Genomic DNA, 18,828 nt, shown 5'->3' on the forward strand with positions numbered 1-18,828 from the left:
TTCATAATTAGAAACACTTCAATCATGTCTCCTCTTAATCTTCTATTGCCTAAACTGAAAAGGCTCATCTCTTTTAATCTCTCCTCATAACTCATCTCCTGCAGGACTGGAATCAGTCTAGTTGCTCTTTTCTAGAATTTTTTCAGCTCTGCTATGTCCTTTTTGTAGCCAGGAGATCAAAACTGCACACAGTACTCCAGATGAGGTCTAACCAGTACAATATAAAGCTTGAGAATAATCTCCTTAGACTTGTACTTTACACATCATGCTATATAACATAACATTCTATTACCCTTCTTAAGAGCTTCTGAATACTGTCTGGCAGTTGATAGTGATGAGTCCAGTATGAACCTCCTAAATCTTTCTCATAAGGTGTACTTTTCATTTTCAGAGCTCCCATAGTCATTAAGTTGGATGCACGAAGTAAACCACGAGTTGTGCGATATTAGTTCTAAAATCTTGGCCTCTAAACTATATCAGAATTTATTACTTGTATGATCTAAAAACATTTTATGTGGGGTGGCAAGAAGTTTTGGCAGGGTTGTGCACTTTTTTACCATTTGATTTAATGCACTTTTAAGACAACATTTCTGTTCAGTTCTGGTCACCATGGTACAAGAAAGACCTAGCAGCACTTGAAACTGTGCAGAGGACAGTAAAGGGCTTAAGGACATGTTCTACTCTTACAGACTCAGAGAATTAAACCTGTTTAGTCCCGAGCAGATGAGACTGCATGGGGACCTAATCCATGTATTTAAAATCTGCAAAGGCATTGATAAGGTAGATCCAGCAACACTCTTTTGGGTTAAGGGTGAATCATATACTCGAGTACATCAGTGGAAATTAAGAGTATTTAAAACCGAAGCCAGGAAGCAGTTCTTTATGCAAAGAATTGTGGGATAGAAGCAGAAACCCTGACAACCTTTAAGAAGAATCTAGATGAGACATCAGGACAGCTTAGCTATTAGCTAAACAAACGGGCTTGATGGATTAAATGGGCTCCTCTTGTTTGTCAAATTTCTTATGTTCTTATCACCACTCATCCAGCAATACTGATTATAAACTACCCAAAAACGTATTTTCAGCCCTACAATCAAAAACAACTTAACTTGGCAGTTTGTCATGCTGTGCAACAAAGAATTTAATAAATTCTTCCAAGTTCAGTGCCATCGAATGCTGGCTCAAAATGCAGAGCAGAGCTATGTTTGCCAACTAGTCATCCATCATGGTTGAATACAAAGGGCTTTTTGCAAGCTTTAAGGTTAACTCCCCAAAACTACTCACTGGCAAATACTCATCTGGTCAAATTCTGTTATAGAGAATACTGAAGTAATCACATTTTCAGAATAATGAATACTTTTCTGTGCCTATACAAATGTTCATATGGTATCACATTAAAATAATTTCATTTTAACAAAATGTAAATTGCATTATGTGGTGGCTGGTGCCCTGCCCAGCAATTTGTTCCTGCCTTGCGCCCTGTACTGGCTGGGAATGGCTCCAGCAGACCCCTGTGACCCTGTGTTAGGATAATAGCAGGTTGCAAAATGACTGACTGACTGACTAAATTTCAGTATAATGAACATTTTTTTGACCAAAAATGGCCACCAAAGATAATAATGAGATGCAAAAAATACTTAATACCGATCCTACACTTTCCACGTTGAGTCTTGGGAACCCTGCAACAGTCAGTCTCACAGAAGGGGATAGTCAGTTACAAAATCTCCATTCTCAGGGAAGTCTCAGTGAGGCTCAGTTCGAGTGTAGGTACAGAATCATACGCATAGCCAACTTCAGAGTCAGTGCTCCACCAAGCCTCTTCAGTAGTTGTGTCATATGCATATACTGTACTGTTCAAGTTTCATAGCGCTTTTCGGTTTTCTTTGAGAAGAACAAAAAAGTGAGAAACTGCGTCAGTTTACGCTGAAAGAAAAATTAACAATCCTAGAAAAAGTTAATTCAGGAATGAAGAAAAATGACACTCAAAAAGCATTCGGAATCGTGCCTTCATCTTTATCTTACGTCTTGTTTTCATTCCGTATTTTCATACCTGCATTTCTATAAAAAAATTACATCTAATGTCTTGTTTTCATTCTGTATTCATACTTGTATTTCTATTTAAAAAATGTTACATCTGATGTCTCATTTTCATACTGTATTTCTATAAAAAAGTTACACCTAACGTCTTTTTTCTTTCTGTATTTTCATCCCTGTATTTCTATAAAAAAAGAAGTTGCATCTAATAATATAGCATTTTCAAATAAAATATTTCTTTCAGATTAAGAAGGAGTTTTTCTTTTATACAGGTATTGTCAAGTATGGGTCACAGAGTTGCATGAGAGACAGGAAGGTGAGTCGAGGTTTTCAAGAAAATATAGGTTCTCAGAGGTGGGTAGAGTAGCCAAAATTGTACTCTAGTAAGAGTAGCGTTACTTCAAAATAATATTACTCAAGTAGAAGTAAAAAGTAGTCATCCAAAAAATTACTCAAGTAAGAGTAAAAAAGTATTTGGTGAAAAGACTACTCAAGTACTGAGTAACTGTTTAATCATAATGATTTATTTTTTAGAAATGTTGTAATAAGACAGACAAAAATATAATGTGCAAATTCTGCTATTTCCAAATACTAATATAAAAAATGACTAAAAATAAATAATATCTTTACAAAATAAAGATGCACAAATAACACAAAGTTCCAAATCTCAATTTTCACAACAAAGCTTTTGAAGCCAATACCTACAGTAGGTAACATGTATGTTTGAATAGTGCAAGCTACTTACAGTGACAAGACATACTGTACACTGACAGTATAATACTGCATATGCACTTGCCCTCCAAATAGCACAGCTGATAGAAAATAACATTAGGATAAGGCAGCTTGTGCACGTACAAGAAGTCTCACTTAACCTAGACTGTCTGTGTCTGTGCATGTTTGGTTAAAATGTGCTTATTCTTCACTCAGTGAAGTGATGGTTAAGCTTCAGCAGGAGTTGGCTTTCATTTTTCATGTATTCTTTCTTTCCCTGTCCGCTGTCTGTGAGGAGTTTGTGCCGCTATGCCGCCACAATTTGTGTGTGGTCATGTGACTGCATGGCTACATCTGATTGGTGAAACGGAGTCTTGTGATTATTGTTACTATGTCTGATTGGTGAAACAGTCATGCAGTAAATCCACTGGTGGCTTCTCTCTGGCAAAAATATAGCATATCTAATGGAAAAAAGTAACGATTCGAGCGTAGTGGAGTAAGAGTAGCGTTTCTTCTTCACAAATGTACTCAAGTAAAAGTAAAAAGTATGGTGCAGTAAAACTACTCTTAGAAGTACAATTTTTTTTAAAACTTACTCAAATAAATGTAACGGAGTAAATGTAACTCGCTACCACCCACCTCTGCAGGTACTTGATTATTGTACAGAGAGGCAGGTACAGTTTCAAGGTTTCATTCAAAATAGGAACTGTTAGGGGCCGCAATAAGGGCAATTGTCCTACTTTAGCTGATCAGAAGAATGCCAGCAGCTTGGATTCACTGTCTGTGGCAGAGATCAGGAGAGTGCAAGGAACAGCAGGTCAAATCCTGGTGTTAAATGTTCTAAACATTGCACAACAAGCACGTTACACGGTAAGCCTTATCCTGCACAGGACAACCAATTACTTTGCCCTTGGTTTACTCTTTACCGGACACAGCAGAGGAGCTACAGAGCTGTCCTTGTGCTGCTGCCGTTAGAGATGGCGACCCCAGGTCACAATAGTATACATATTTTCCCCATATTCGTTATTACAAAATATTTTTATGGTCCCATGACTTTTGTTATAACGGGATTCCACCTGTATTAACTTATATGAATGAAAAAGGTTCATACAAATTTCCTAGAAAGACTCTAACACTTATTAAACTCTGTCAGACCTAAGAGATTGTCTTTTTCATTTGCCTTCTCTCGAAAAATTTTCTTGTCAGGTGCAGTTCATTCTTCAGGTCCTGGAAATCAGCTGCATATGCTTGTTTCAGTAACAACACAATTTACTCCTTCATGAGGCAACTGTTTGATGGTTTAAGTGCCTGTATGCTCATCATTAGGTCACAGCTGGACTTATTCCCATCATTAGGTCACAGCTGGATTTGAAGAAACATTTTTTCATCCCACCATCATGTGTTCATGATGGGAAAGAACACTTTTATTTTAAAGGTACCTTTGCCAATCACCTTGAACTTTCTGTTCAAGAGGAAATGTGACAGTATTAGCATGTATTCTACTTCATGTCCTTCTAATTATTTTCTGTTTCATTAAGGTAGAAGTGTTCTAATACTCTTTCAATATTACTCAAGTTGCTCATGGATGATTTTAGGGTAGCCTGCTACTGCCTCATTTTGGAATTCAATTTGATATATCAGATTGGATATATCAGAGGCATAGCCCTTGAGTCTCACAAAGTGCAGTCTGCCTGACAGATAGTCCGTCATCCAGGACACCATAGGCTTATTCACCTGCATATCTCTGAGTTTACATCTTAACAGGGATGGCTGGATCATATTGAAGGTGCTGGAAAAATCAAAAAACATAATACCCACAGTGCTGCCAGCTTTGTCCAGGTGAGAATAAGCATTGTGAAGCAGATACATAATTGCATCCTCAACTCCAATCTTTGTCCAATAGGCAAACTGTAGTTGGCCCAGATGGTCTACAACAAGATGACTCATATAGTCCAAGATCAGCCTCTCAATGGTCTTCCTGATGTGAGATGCCACTGGTCTGGAGTCATTAGGTTAAGTAATAATTCCTGATCTTTATTATAATATGACGGTTTTAATTCTTATTATGCCTTGGTCACAGCTATAATTCAACAACAACTTGTCTTGTCCTAAAAAAATATGTTCATATATTATTTGTACCCTTCACTCAATTAGAGCAAAGTGGCAGGTCAGAGTTAGGTCAAAAAATGTATCCAGAACCCTCAGGTTCAATATGGTTTATTTTTGATGTCAGTATTGTATTATCTGTTATATTATTAAATTTGTAAAAGAAGCCAACAAAAGCCACACTTTTTTCACTAAACCATTCCTGCATCCCTTCTATTGATGGAGCGGGTTTAGAGGATGATCAGTAGTTGATTTTTCTATATTTTAATTTACAAGCTGAGATATGTAGAACTGTCTCTCAAGTTGAACTGCTATGTTGTAATAAGTTACTGCATACTGTAAGAGTCCTCAGAATGTCAGTGGATTGACAATTTAGTTTTCTACATTTTCATTCAGCCTTACAGCACATTTTTTGATTTTACAGACTGCTTGAGTTTTTGATAGTGGAATATTTCTTTATATTCTTAATAATTAACATCTTAACAGCTGTTATTTTTGGGGCTACTACAGTATGTTGGCTATGAATCTTAACATAGCATTAACATCTACACCTTAAAATTTACACTTTTACTGTAAATCCAAAAAGTACTAAATTCAGACTGTTCAAAATATTAGCAACCCTCAAAACAGCAGTGTCTTTTAATAATGCACAGGTATTGTTATGCTGAAAAAAAAACAGAAAGGCTTAGCTATGTTGATGTCCAGAAACTGTATAATGTCAGTTTTAAATCCCATAAAATAACTAAATCTAGGAATTGACCTCTCTTGTGTTGGCTTGGTAACATGTTGACTGAAGTAAATGAATAAAGTCTCTTGCTTTGTGTCACACAAGTTATCTACATAAAATTGAAAAAAGAAGCCTGTTTTAATTAGTTATTTTTTACATAATAAATATGAAAATGTATCACTAAAAGAAACATTGCACTTTGGAGGACAATAAATGGTCAGTAAGTTAGAATGCAATATTCCAAGATTCAAGATACTCAAAAGATAAGAAACTACCAAAACTTGTATTTTTACTGTTTAAAAGGCTTACGAAAATACTTGCCAAATCAACATCTCACTCACTTTCCCTGATTAAAAGAATCAATAAAATTACAAATTGGAGGTGCAGCCTTAATTAACACAGCAGCACCATTGTTACTCAGCCACATTTCAGACAATGATAGAAAGTCTGGTTTCCAGTCATCAATAAGAAGCTGTGATGTTAAGTTGTACCTTTTCTTGCCCTAAAACGGCACGATTGTAATATGCACTACCAATCCCTAGGGTGGCAGTGAAAAGAAAAAAAATAAATAAATGATCCCAAGGGCAAGCTATCAACACTACTTCCCTACTAACCACACAACAAGTACAGAGCACACCAACAGAAGCAGAATGATGACTGAAATAAAATTTTTATTGTGAACAAATAAATTGACTATTTACACAAATTCCATACTGCAGAACACCCTCCACACTGACAGATTGCAATAGTGGGCATTCCACTGATAAACATGAATACACAAATGACAATTATCTCAATTGATTAACAGAGTGTTAAAAGTCCCTTGAATATCCATCCGTAGAAATACTGTTCTTTGTTTTTCTTATTGCGAGGGTTACGCCGAGCCATGCCTCAATACTGGGAAACCTCCTCACACAAGCAGGTGAGGCCCTCTCTTATATTCTCTATAAAAAGGTAAAATGATTGCCTGTGTCAAAAAGACCTCTTGCCTTCCAGGAATGAATGTGGGTTCACCTGACTCGTCCTGGATGCAGCATAGTCTTCCCAGTAATTTCCAAACTTTTTCCTATTCCTTGCCTCTCTTTTGCCCTCTGTCTTGTGGCTGCACCTTCACCTTTTTAGGTATGGTCAGCCCCTCCCCTTTTAGATTTTATTGGCCCTCTGAGTCAGGTGCTCCTTCCCAGGTAATTCAGAGGTTTCTAATTCCTATTCAAATTTTTTACTGCAATGATTGTAGTAGTAGGGTTTTGAACTGTGTTAGCCATTATGAATGGCCCCGAAGAAGGGGCCTGAGTTGCCTCTAAAGCTTGCATATTGCAATCTTTTTAGTTATCCAATAAAAGGTGTCATTTTGCTTGGTTTCTCATTACTGCAATGATGAAAACATACAACCAGACAATAATACCAACCACACATGACAATTGTTACATAGCAAATCATTACTGAGGGTTTAGAAGAACATGGCTTCATCAAAGACAACTTGAGATACCAATTAAGTTATCTGCATTTACAATAATTTGCCTGTACCTATTGGAGAATCTTACACTAATTTATTAGAAAAAGTTACAGAATCTACTGAAAATTTCTCATATTTTAATACAAGCTCAGGCTGTGCATATTTTGAATCTCCCATGATAAGGATGTGACTACGATCTGCTAAAAAGGTGGGGGAGTGGAGAAGCTCAAAATAGTGTAGTGGTGAAGGTGACCTGGGCTTGGGAGTTTTGCTTCTAACCAATCCTCCTGCGTAGTAGTGGAGCAAATTGGACTTGTGTCTGAGTGGTTAGTTATGGTTTTGATATTGCAGAGTTTTACTCCAGATGAAGCTCCTTGTGCAGATGGATGGCTAGCTTTCTGTTCCCTGAGTTTGAAAAGTCTTACAAAAAGCTAATGAACCTGTTAAGTTTTGGAACTCTTCTTCAACATGTTGCAACTCATGATGAGCTATATTCCAACTGCCCACTTTGTTGTGTTCACATGACTTATGTGTCAAGTAATACCACATTTTTACTAAGAAAATTATTTTTGCACTATAAGACATTGCTTTGTATTCATATGCATATCCATGTACAATATTTTTAATATTCTGAAATCTCCTTTTTTTATTTTTGATAACCTAAACTTTAAATTTAAAACTCTGGCAGTTTATTGTTTACCATTTTAGGTCATTCATTGCATTTAACTGATTAAATCTGAAGAAAAACTACAAAAATGGAGGTGTTCTAAAACATTTAACTGGTAGTATATTTCTGAACTTTATTCAACCCACTACAAGCTTATGATAACTTTACCATAGAATACCAATAATGAATTGTTTTTGTCTGCTTTTTAAAAAAACAAACTATATTTATAAGATTAACTCTCATTGGTATTGCCAAAAGCTATTCAGAGGTATTAACTCTAATCAAAAGATATTCAGTAAACCATATTGGTCTAAATTATTTAATATCATTACCTTACTATTTTCAAATATAACATTGACTGAACAAAACATTTACCAAAATGTAAAATAAAATAAAATAAAACAAACTAGTACCTGAGCAAATTATCCCAGCATTTTGATCATGACTGCAATTTGATCTTTTAAATCCTTTCAAACTGCAGTATTCCAGACTCTGTTCATCTGAAGGGCAATATAGGTCAAATATCCAAACTGGACCAGTCCCATTACCATATGTGGCATTGACAGGGGCGGCTAGTGCAAATCCACAGTCATTTTCCAAACAGAACATTTCTGCAACTTTCAGATTCCAGCCATCACTGCATACTGTTCCCCAAGTATCATTGTAGAAAACTTCCACTCTCCCTTCGCAAGATGACCCATTCTCAAACCTGATGTCAAAGAAGGTGCCTGTTGTCCAAAACATTACATATATTACAAATGAAGAACTAAAAATGAATGTAAGTAAGAAATGTATGAACGGAATAACATTCAGGTACGGTTAGCTTGTTTGAAAGCTGGAGTATTTTTAAACATTGTAGTTAATTTATGAAAGAGTTTGTTATCAAAGTTTTGCTTACTACATATTTTTTTAACAGTAAGTCACATTCAAAAATAACAATACCGGAAAGTAATTACATGTATTAATAGTGTGCATAAAATGCACTTTTAATACAGTTTTAAAATATCATGCTCAAATTGCTTTAATAGACAACAGATTCCAAATCAAATGATGAAAAGATTTATATGCTATTGTTAGTTGTTGGATGTGGAGGGTCTGTGGCTAATTTCATTCAGATTTCTTAGGCATAAAACGTGTTCCAAGAACCACCTAATGGAGATTAAACTTGCTCTGACGTCTCAAGCTAAAATTGTTGGCTATATCCCAACATGATAGATAATGGATCATCGAGGCTCTTTGCTGATAAGTTATAATGTCAAAGAAAGGCTGAATTAGTATAATCTTTAGATAAGGGAGCAGTGAGTTTGTTTTTACCATAACGGAACTACTAAGCACACATTCAGTCAGTACAGAATAAAGTGTTACTAAGCCACCTTTAATACATTTCATCATTAGTGAAGTTGCTTTTATTTTATTTTTTTTCCTTTTACTGACATGAGCACCATATATCTTACCTGGTTCAATTTCAAGGAGCAGAAGAAGTGAGCTGCTGTGACTGAGGTTTGCACAAAATGCTGCACAGCCACAGAAATGAGAGTGAGGTGGGATAGAGGCAGAAGCCAGACCTTTGGTATACTGTATAACAAAACCTACCCCTGCATTGTGGTAGAGTGAGGGACAGCATTAACCTTGTATGCTGATGAATAAATGCATAATTTCATTACTGCCATATTGAATAAATAAACAATATCATTATCAGTGAATTAAATAAATACATACACATCTAACATAATACTTTCCTTATATGGTAACACTAAGCTTTCCAGACCCGCCTACAATCTGACCCTGCCCCATCCCGTGTCCTGCAGTGAGGTGTGCAGAATGCAGGACTACAGGTGTTTCACTTATTTACTGTCAGGAGCAGCTGTCAAATGAGTAAAAAAAAAACCATAAAAATAAAAAATATATACAAGTTGGAATGGCAAAGTAATTCATAGTGGAAGTCACATAGAATGTTTTTCTCTTTTAAGATAGCTGAGCTCACAAATTCATGAATTCATCTCGTTGAATTCTCAAATTTTCAAATTTCAAAATGATCTACAAGAAGTTGTTTTCCAGATATCTCAATGAAAATAGATCTGCCCCAACAAATTTCCTTGAAGAGTAAGCGTGCCAAATATTAATAAAATCAGTCTACTGGGAACCCAGTTGTTTCAGGCACACAGATGGACAGATAGGCATGGTCATTGCAGTAAGTGCTTTTTGCATTATAGGAAAGGTAGATCAAACCTTAAGAAATAGTTGAATAATCATAGTGAATGTATAATTTATTGCAGAATATTTTGAAGATTTTTAAGTGACAGTATAAACAGTTTAACAGTTAAAATGCATAATTTTAATTTGTTGCTGTACAAAGTTTAAATCAGATAGATAGATAGACACACAACACACTATATTCTGAAGACACATCAGAATGACTGAAAAGCAAGAACATTTCAAAAGAATGATAACATCTGACCCACTTTTGCCAAATAATTAATTGGCTGAAAATCCTCAGTGTTACTCTCAGAGACAGGATGTGCAGAATTGTTTATAATGGCACTCAATTTATTTAATTCTCTCCTTTGCTATGTCCTCCAGGGAGTCCAGAATGCATCCCATAACTGAGCCTTCCATTTTAATAGCTTGTTGATTCGGTAGGCCTCTGCTGAAGTGATGTTACCAACCCAGCACACCACAGTATATGAAGGCGTTATATTTAAAGGCTTATTAGTGCTTTCTTCTTTTTCCTTAACTATTATTAGTAATTACACTCTAAACTTGGACGAAAACACATCTACTCTTATTAAAAAACTCAACTGTCCTTTTTTTCTCCAACTAGTTAAAATGTTTAAACTATCCAGTCAGTGCTTGTCCAATTTTATAGTGCTGTCACTGAAAGCATCTTCATTTTTCTCCATAACAGTCTGGTTTGTCAGCATGTCTGCTCATTTAAAACATGAACATCTGCATACTGTTTACAGAATGTACTTTAGGTCTAAAACTGGATTTTCAGTGTTTTCAAAAAGTATTCAGAGCCCTTCACTTTTTTCACATTTTGCTTTGTTGCAGCCATGTGCTAAACTCATTTAAATTATTTTTCTCCACATCAAGCAGTACTCAATACCCCAGACTGAGAAAGCAAAAACAGGATTTATGAAATTTGCTAATTTATTAAAGATTAAAAAATGAATTATGACATAAGTATTCAAACCCTTTGCTACGATGCTTGAAATGTGACTCAGTTGCATCACATTCTATTAGACAACATTGAGATGTTTCTGCACTTTGTTTGGATTCTACCTGGGGATAATGCATTTGATTAGATATGATTAGGAAAGGCACACATTTGTCTATAGAGGGTTCCAAAGTTAGCGTTGCTGCCTCGCAGTTAGGAGACCCGGGTTCGCTTCCCGGGTCCTCCCTGCGTGGAGTTTGCATGTCCTCCCCGTATCTGCGTGGGTTTCCTCCGGGCACTCCAGTTTCCTCCCACAATCCAAAGACATGCAGGTTAGGTGGATTGGCAATTCTAAATTGGCCCTAGTGTGTGCTTGGCGTGTGGGCCGTCTGGAGTTTTTTTGTTTTTTCTGTCCCCCCTGGCCATTGAACCTTACTCTTATTCGATGTTAATGTTGATTTATTTTGTTTTGTAATTATGTCTTTCATTTTTCTATTCTTTAATATGTAAAGCACTTTGAGCTACTGTTTGTATGAAAATGTGCTATATAAATAAATGTTGTTGTTGTTGTTTGTGTGTGTCCTGCGGTGGGTTGGCACCCTGCCCAGGATTGGTTCCTGCCTTGTGCCCTGTGTTGGCTGGGATTGGCTCCAGCAGACCCCCGTGACCCTATTCGGATTCAGCGGGTTAGAAAATGGATGGATGGATGGATGGGTTCCAAAGTTTGCAATGAGTTTCAGAGCAAAAATCTAGCCATGTGGTCAAAGGAATTACCTGAAGATCTTAGAGACGGGATTGTGTCAATATCTGGATCTGAGGAAAACTTCAAAAAAATTCCTGCAGCAGTGAAGGTTCCCAAGTGTACAGTTGCCTTCATAATTATGAAATGGAAGAAGTCTGGAACAACCAGAAGTCTTCCTAGAGTTGGACACCTGGCCAAACTGAACAATCATGGAAGAAGGGCAAGAAAAAGAATTTGATGATCACTCTGTCTCAGCTCCAGAGGACCTGTCTGGACATGGAACATAGAAGAAACTTCCAAAATAATAACCATCACTAAAAGATTCCGCTGATTTGAGCTTTATGACAGAGTGGCCAGATGGAAACCTTTCAGACAAATCGAAGCCCACTTGGAGTTTGCAAAAAAGCACCTAAACGATTCAAAGACTCTGAGAGAAAAAAAGATCTAGGGTCTGATGAAACCAAGATGAACATCTTGTCTGAAGGAAACCAGGCAACATTCATCACCTGTGCAATAGTGAAGCACAGCGGGTGCAGTACTGTGCTGGGGGGTATTTTTCTTTGGCAGGGATTGAGAGACAGAGTTAAGAGAAAACTGAACGGAGTGAAGTACAGAGATATCCTTAATGAAAATCTGTTCCAGAGTGCTCAAACTGGGGTGAAGGTTTTCCTTGCAACAAGGTAATGAGCCTAAGCACAAAGCAAAGACAACACAGGAAAGTCTCACATCTCTGGAAAAATCTGAATATAGATGTCAACTAAAGGTCTCGATTTGACAGGGCAGAGAAGAATGGCAGAAATCCCAAACTCAGATGTGCAAAGCTTATCACATCATACTCAAGAATACTCCGGGCTGCCAACGGTGCTGCAACTAAGTCCTGAGTAAAAGATCAGAATATTTGTGTCAATGTAATATTTCAGGGTTTTTTTTGTTATTAATGAATTTTCAATAAAAAAAGTCCTGTATTTGTTATTCTGGAGTATTGAGTGCTGTTTGATAAGTACAAAATGAATTAAACTGATTTTAGCTCAACATTTAAAAAACTGAAGGGGTCTGAACACGTTCTGAAACAAAAACTTTACTGGTTACTTCAAGCAAGAACTACGTGGCATGTGAATAGCTTCTTGCATTCCACAGTCACTCTGGTCAATAATAACTTTGGATTCACCAAACTAACTTATGTATACCCTCAAAAACATTTTTGAAGGAACAAGAGCAATTGATTTTCAGATTCTTTTATTTAGAGTATTATTGTGTTTGGATACTACTGTATATTGTTTGCTGCTGATGCATATAATGTTCTGAAGTGATATCATATATTGTAAATTTACTGCCACTTTTGTGTTGCTGCTCAGTTCTCTTTTTCAACAACAACCATGGGACATAGATTAAAATTGGATAAATGTGTATTTTGTGAGAGTATTAAGAGCATGTGGCCTCTTTATTTCTATTGATGAAGTCTTTTGCCGATAGTACTCTCTGACAAATACACATCTGCCTCCTGAAGACTGTTACTGATCTGTCTGACAGGCATTTAGGGCTTTTTTTTTACCATAGTGAGGATTCTTCTGTCATCAGCAGTGGAGGTGTGATATAGCGGATCCACGGCTCTGAAAGAATGGACAGTTTTTAATAAATAATCAGTTTGGCTGTGTCAGTCTCCATGGGCACGCTTGCACAACCGCGTGGAGTTGATTAGTTAATTGGGGTGAGGCACGCCTGCACGTGAAGGTGCGCTCATTCTCAATTGCTTCATTGACTTCCTGAGATGCGTGATTGAGATGTTGCACCCACAGAGCTGTATGATTAAGGCCGGCACAGAAGATGAGAAAAGATGAAAGAGAGGAGGAGAAAAACAAAAGAAAGAAAGGCTTGCAGAACAAGAGTGTGGAATTGGGGCAGAGAAAGAAGAAGGCAGCACAGTCAGGGGTCCCGTGACGGAGCAAGGGAACATCGTTCTAGGGACGGATCGTACCCACTGATTGTGCTGAGGAGTGGGTGCGATCGAGGTGGCGCCCTCTCCATTGATCTGAAGGATGACTACGTGGGCGTGAAGTATGATGAAAGGACAACAGACCTGGGGTCAGGGTTGAGAGGATCGTGGCTGCTGACGTTTCCCCAGCTGAATAAGCAATGGGTTTGCTGGAAGTCTTGGAAGAAGTTGGGCTCGGCTCATTTAACCCTGTGTCTGGAGGTTTTTATTCTCATTTTTAACCTGGTTTTAAACATTTGGATTTTTCACTGTTTTTATAGATTATTTATAAACTTTGACAGCTGCACATTTGGACACAAACTTTTGATTTAATTGTTTAATAAAAGCACTGCACACTTTACACCTTCCACTTGCTCCATGTGATTTGTCCTCGTCTGCCAGCTCATTCGGTTACGTTATCAATGGTGGTGGATTCAAGATGCACACAAAACAGGAAGAGGGAGCATTGGGCAGGACCGTCACAGGAGGTCTTCATTGGTCTACCAGTCCCTTTGTGATTACTGAGCTCACCAGTGTGTTTTTTCTTAATGCTAACCCAGACAATTCATTTAGGTCATCCTTCCCAAATTTTTTTGATTGCTTGGTTACAGACAACACTGGCCTAATGATACTCGCCTCTCTCACATCCATCCATCATCCAACCCGCTATATCCTAACTACAGGGTCACGGGGGTCTGCTGGAGCCAATCCCAACCAACACAGCACGCAAGGCAGGAAATAAACTCCAGGCAGGGCGCGCACACACACCCACACCCAAGGACAATTTAGAATCGCCATTGCACATAACCTGCATGTCTTTAGACTGTGGGAAGACACCAGAGTACCTGGAGGAAACCCACACAGACATGGGGAGAACATGCAAACTCCATGCAGGGAGGACTTGGGAGGTGAACCCGGGTCTCCTAACTGCGAGGCAGTAGCGCTCCCCTCTGCGCCACCGTGCCACCCCTTCTCTCACATCTTCTTCCTAAATTCTCTTCCCCTTGCTCCTGTATTGTACTTTCCTACTTCCATTCCCTCATGTTTCCCTTTATTTTTTTAGACTTCCAACAATTTTTTTTTGTACGGAGTCACCCTTTTTGTAAATACAACCAGTATTCTTCTAGTCATTAGAAGTTGTATGAAATTGTATTGCGATTACCTTATCTTAGCACCAAAAAAACAGACTTGAACATTGAAGAAGATAGAAGAAAAATGGAAATAATTCATTATTGTTTATATTTTTTCTTGACAATCTATTTGTGCTCACCTAAGAATAAAACGATTACTTAGCAAGAAGACCACAAAAATCACAAACAAATTGTATGAATTTAAAAAAAATCACAAAAAAAAAGAATATTAATTTAACAGTATGTGACCATAATCAAGTCATAGTAATCCTTAATACTTTTGGAGCTTTTAATTAATGCTTGAAACTATATTTAAACAGTGCCCTGTGCTTTTCACAGATGACAGCAGGTTCACCCTGAGCACATGTGACAGATGTGAAAGGGTCTAGAGAAGCTGTGGAGAATGTTATGCTGCCTGTAACATTGTTCAGCATGACCGGTTTGGTGGTTGGTCAGTGATAGTCTGGGGAGGCATATCCATCGAGGGACGCACAGACCTCTACAGGCTAGACAACAGCACCTTGACAGTCATTAGGTATTGAACCCTTTGTCAGACCCTGTGCTGGTGCTGTGGGTCCTGGGTTCTTTCTGGTGCACGACAATGCTTGGCCTCATATGGCGAGAGTATGCAGGCAGTTCCTGGAGGATGAAGGAATTGATACTATTGACTGGCCCCCACACTCGTCTGACCTAAATCCAATAGAACACGTCTGGGACATTATGTCTTAGTCCATCTGACACCATCAAGTTGCACTTCAGACTGTCCAGGAGTTCAGTGATGCCCTGATCCAGATCTGGGAGGAGATCCCCCAGGACATCATCCGTTGTCTCATTAGGATCAAGGACATCAAGGATCTGACAAGTTTTGTTCAGGAAAAGAGCTCCAATCTTAAGACAGTCTTATCCGTTTGACCACTATGTTTTATTACTATCAGAGAATTGAGTTCCTACACCAGTGCTAATAGCAGAACATACTAATAAGTAGACAATTAAAACACACAGCTTTTAAATCACTAAACATTATATAAAGAGAGTAATATAAATATTTTCTTACACACCTATATATATTAATTTCATGTACTTAATAAAATCATTCAACACTTACATTGAAATGGCAGAGAACTAACTGTCCAAAGGAGAAAAGTAACTCTCATGTTTCAAAATCAAAAATCACCAAACTGTTTTTCACTGTAGATTTAACCCAACCTCTCGATTACAAGTTTAACGTTAAAGAGCCAAAGCACAGATTAGTTAACAAAAGCATTCATTTCATGCACAACGAAATAGCTGAATGAACATGTGATTTTAAAGAATTATTCAGGAAAAGCTGAAATAAGATACCTTGGACAAATGCATACATGCAGATTTAAATGTGATACCACTGAGCCAGAAGTAACAAGAAGATAACAAGTTGGTACACTTTTTTTCTGGTAAAAAACAACCTGTTCCAATACAGAGTAAATACATTAAAAGTCAATAGCCATACCTCATGCACTTCATTACAGGTCACCAGCCTAAAGCTAAGCATGTTCAGGCTGGCCTGTACTTGTGTGGGAGATCAACCAGGAAAAGCTTGGGATACTGCTGGAAGAGGCGTTGGTGAGGCCATCATGGAGCACTTACCCTGTGGTCTTTGTATGGATGCCAATGCCCCAGTGCAGTGATGGGAACACTAAGAAGTAAATATGGCATCGTCCTTCGGATGAGATGTAAAACCAAGGACCTGAGTCTCTGTGGTCATTAAAAGAGTAGGGTTTCGAAAAGAGTAGGGTTTATCCTGATGTTCTGACTAAACTGACCATCATGGCCTCATCCATTCCGACCACCTAATCAACCCTTGTTACTAATTGTATCTCTCTCACCCCTTCACCAACTAACAGCTAATGTGTGGTAAGTGAATGGCGCAATAATCATCCAGGTAGGTGCTACACATTGCTGGTGGCTGAAGTGGTTTCCCTCTGTCTATGTAAAGCCCTTTGAGTAGCGAGAAAATCGCTATATAAATGTAATTATTATTATTATTATTAAAATGCAACATTTTCATCTCTGTGCCATGACAATGAAATCTGCTCAAAAAAAACCTTCTCATAATCTTTTTTTTTTATTATTAATTTTATTGTAATCATTCCATACAAATCAATCAATTTTTACAAAAAATAGGTTTGAGAACAAGTCGACTCTACCCCTGAGAGACAGAGCATGGCCAACAGAGTAAAACTTAAGGCTTGTAAACATACCTAAATTGATGAGTTTGATAGGCCGATAGAGATGAACGGAGAAGAAAAAAGAAATGTGGAAATAATTGCATCCTCTGTGCTTTGAGAGCCTATTCTAACGTATTATTGATTAGATCCTGCCATGTTTTGAAAAAAATCTATACAGATCCTCTTAGTATTTGATTTTTTCCAGTTTCAAATAGTATAACACATCGGTTTCCCACTGTTTTAAAAGGGGAGAGTTAGGATTCTTCCAGTTTAGCAAAATAAGTCTGTGTGCCAAGAGTGTAGTGAATGCAATCACAGTTTATTTGTCCTTCTCCACTTTACACCCATCTGGAAGAACACTGAACACAGCTGTTAATGGGTTAGGAGGTATTGTGACACCAAGGCTATCTGAAAGGTAATTAAAAATTTTGATCCAGAATGATGTTAATTTGGTGCAGGCCCAAAACATGTGACCCAGTGAGGCTGGGACTTGATTGCAGCGTTCACAGGTTGGATCCTGCCCTGGAAACATTTTGGAGAGTTTTAGGTGAGACAGATGTGCTCGATATATAATTTTCAGTTGAATAATTGTATGCTTTGCGCATATGGAGCTCGAGTGAATTCTCTGCATTGCTACTTTCCACTCCTTTTCTGATATGTTGAGTAAGAGATCTTTCTCCCAGTGTCCTCTTGGATCTTTGAAAGGGACGGACTGTAAAATAATTTTATATATTGCAGAGATGGTGTCTAAGTCCTTGAAATTGAGCAATATTTTTTCCAGCATGGACAAGGGTGTAAGATGAGGAAAATCGGGCAGGTTCTGTTTAACAAAGTTCCTATTTTGAAGATAATGAAAGAAATGTGTAGCTGGAATGCTAAATTTGGAATGTAATTGTTCATAGGATGCAAAGATGTTGTCTATATAAAGATCTCTAAGCAAGTTAATCCCAAATTTTTTCCAGATATTAAATACTGCTTATGTTTGCAGTCTTCGGGGCACCTCCATACTGCAGGAAGGGCTCAATCTGGCAGCCTGGGGGGTATTGGCCGGGATGACAAGTCGGCCAAAGATCACACCGATAACTTGCATTTATTGGGACACAAAGCAGGGAATATAAAGAAGTATTGCAGGATTTTACTTCTATTGCGGACCAGGCCTGTGTATGTTCATCTATTTGTGTCCAGGTTTTTAAAGCATGTATGTTTGCTGCCCAGTAATAAAACTGAAAATTGGGTAGAGCCATGCCACCTTCTGCCTTAGGTCTTTGTAGGGTCGCTCTTTGAATACGTGGATATTTTGAATTCCAAATAAATTAGGTTATTGTTGAATCTAATTGCTTAAAAAATTATTTATTGATGTATATTGGAATGTTTTGAAATAAAAAAAAGGTTAGGAAGAATATTGATCTTAACAGCGTTTTTTCTTCCAGCTAGAGTAAGATGAAGGGCTGACCATCTATGCAAGTCTTGCTTAATTTTTTCCATGCAGACGGCAAAATTTTGTCAATAAAGAGCTTTATGTTTACCCCTAGGTATTTAAACTGTTCTGCAATGATAAAAGGTAGGATGTCTAATCTAATATTATATGCTTGAGAATTCACTAGAAAGAGTACTTTTATTCAGATTAATTCTAAGACCAGAGATCTTTTGAAATTCTGTAAGTGCTATTAAGACTGCAGGCACAGAATTTTGTGGGTCAGTACCATATCATCTACATATAGAGAAATTTTCTGTTCCAGTCCTTCTCTGATAATCCCCTTTATCTGAACAGCATTTCGACATTGAACCGCCAGTGGTTCAATGGTGATTGTAAATAGCAGTGGTGACAAGGGGCATCCTTGTCTGGTACCACGTTCTAGTTTAAAGTAGTCTGACAAATGTTGTTAATACAAACTGAAGCTTATGAATTGGTATACAGTAGT

At 37.6% G+C, this 18,828-nt stretch overlaps 1 protein-coding gene across 3 annotated transcripts in view; it reads right to left on the minus strand.

The window, feature by feature from the left end:
• LOC120542355 (deleted in malignant brain tumors 1 protein-like) overlaps nucleotides 1–15,913 on the minus strand; it is a 47,982-nt gene extending 32,069 nt beyond the window's left edge. For all 3 annotated transcript variants that reach the window (XM_039774747.1, XM_039774746.1, XM_039774745.1), the window contains exons 1-2: nucleotides 15,808–15,913; nucleotides 8,115–8,429 (exon numbers count right to left, since the gene is read on the minus strand). In XM_039774747.1, the coding sequence (XP_039630681.1) occupies nucleotides 8,115–8,429; nucleotides 15,808–15,856 (364 nt within the window). In that variant the 5' untranslated portion in view covers nucleotides 15,857–15,913. The remainder of the gene's footprint in view (nucleotides 1–8,114; nucleotides 8,430–15,807) is intronic.
• Nucleotides 15,914–18,828: the final 2,915 nt, after the last annotated feature.

Source organism: Polypterus senegalus, chromosome 13 (assembly GCF_016835505.1).
Source record: "Polypterus senegalus isolate Bchr_013 chromosome 13, ASM1683550v1, whole genome shotgun sequence".
NCBI classification, from domain to species: Eukaryota; Metazoa; Chordata; class Cladistia; order Polypteriformes; family Polypteridae; genus Polypterus; species Polypterus senegalus.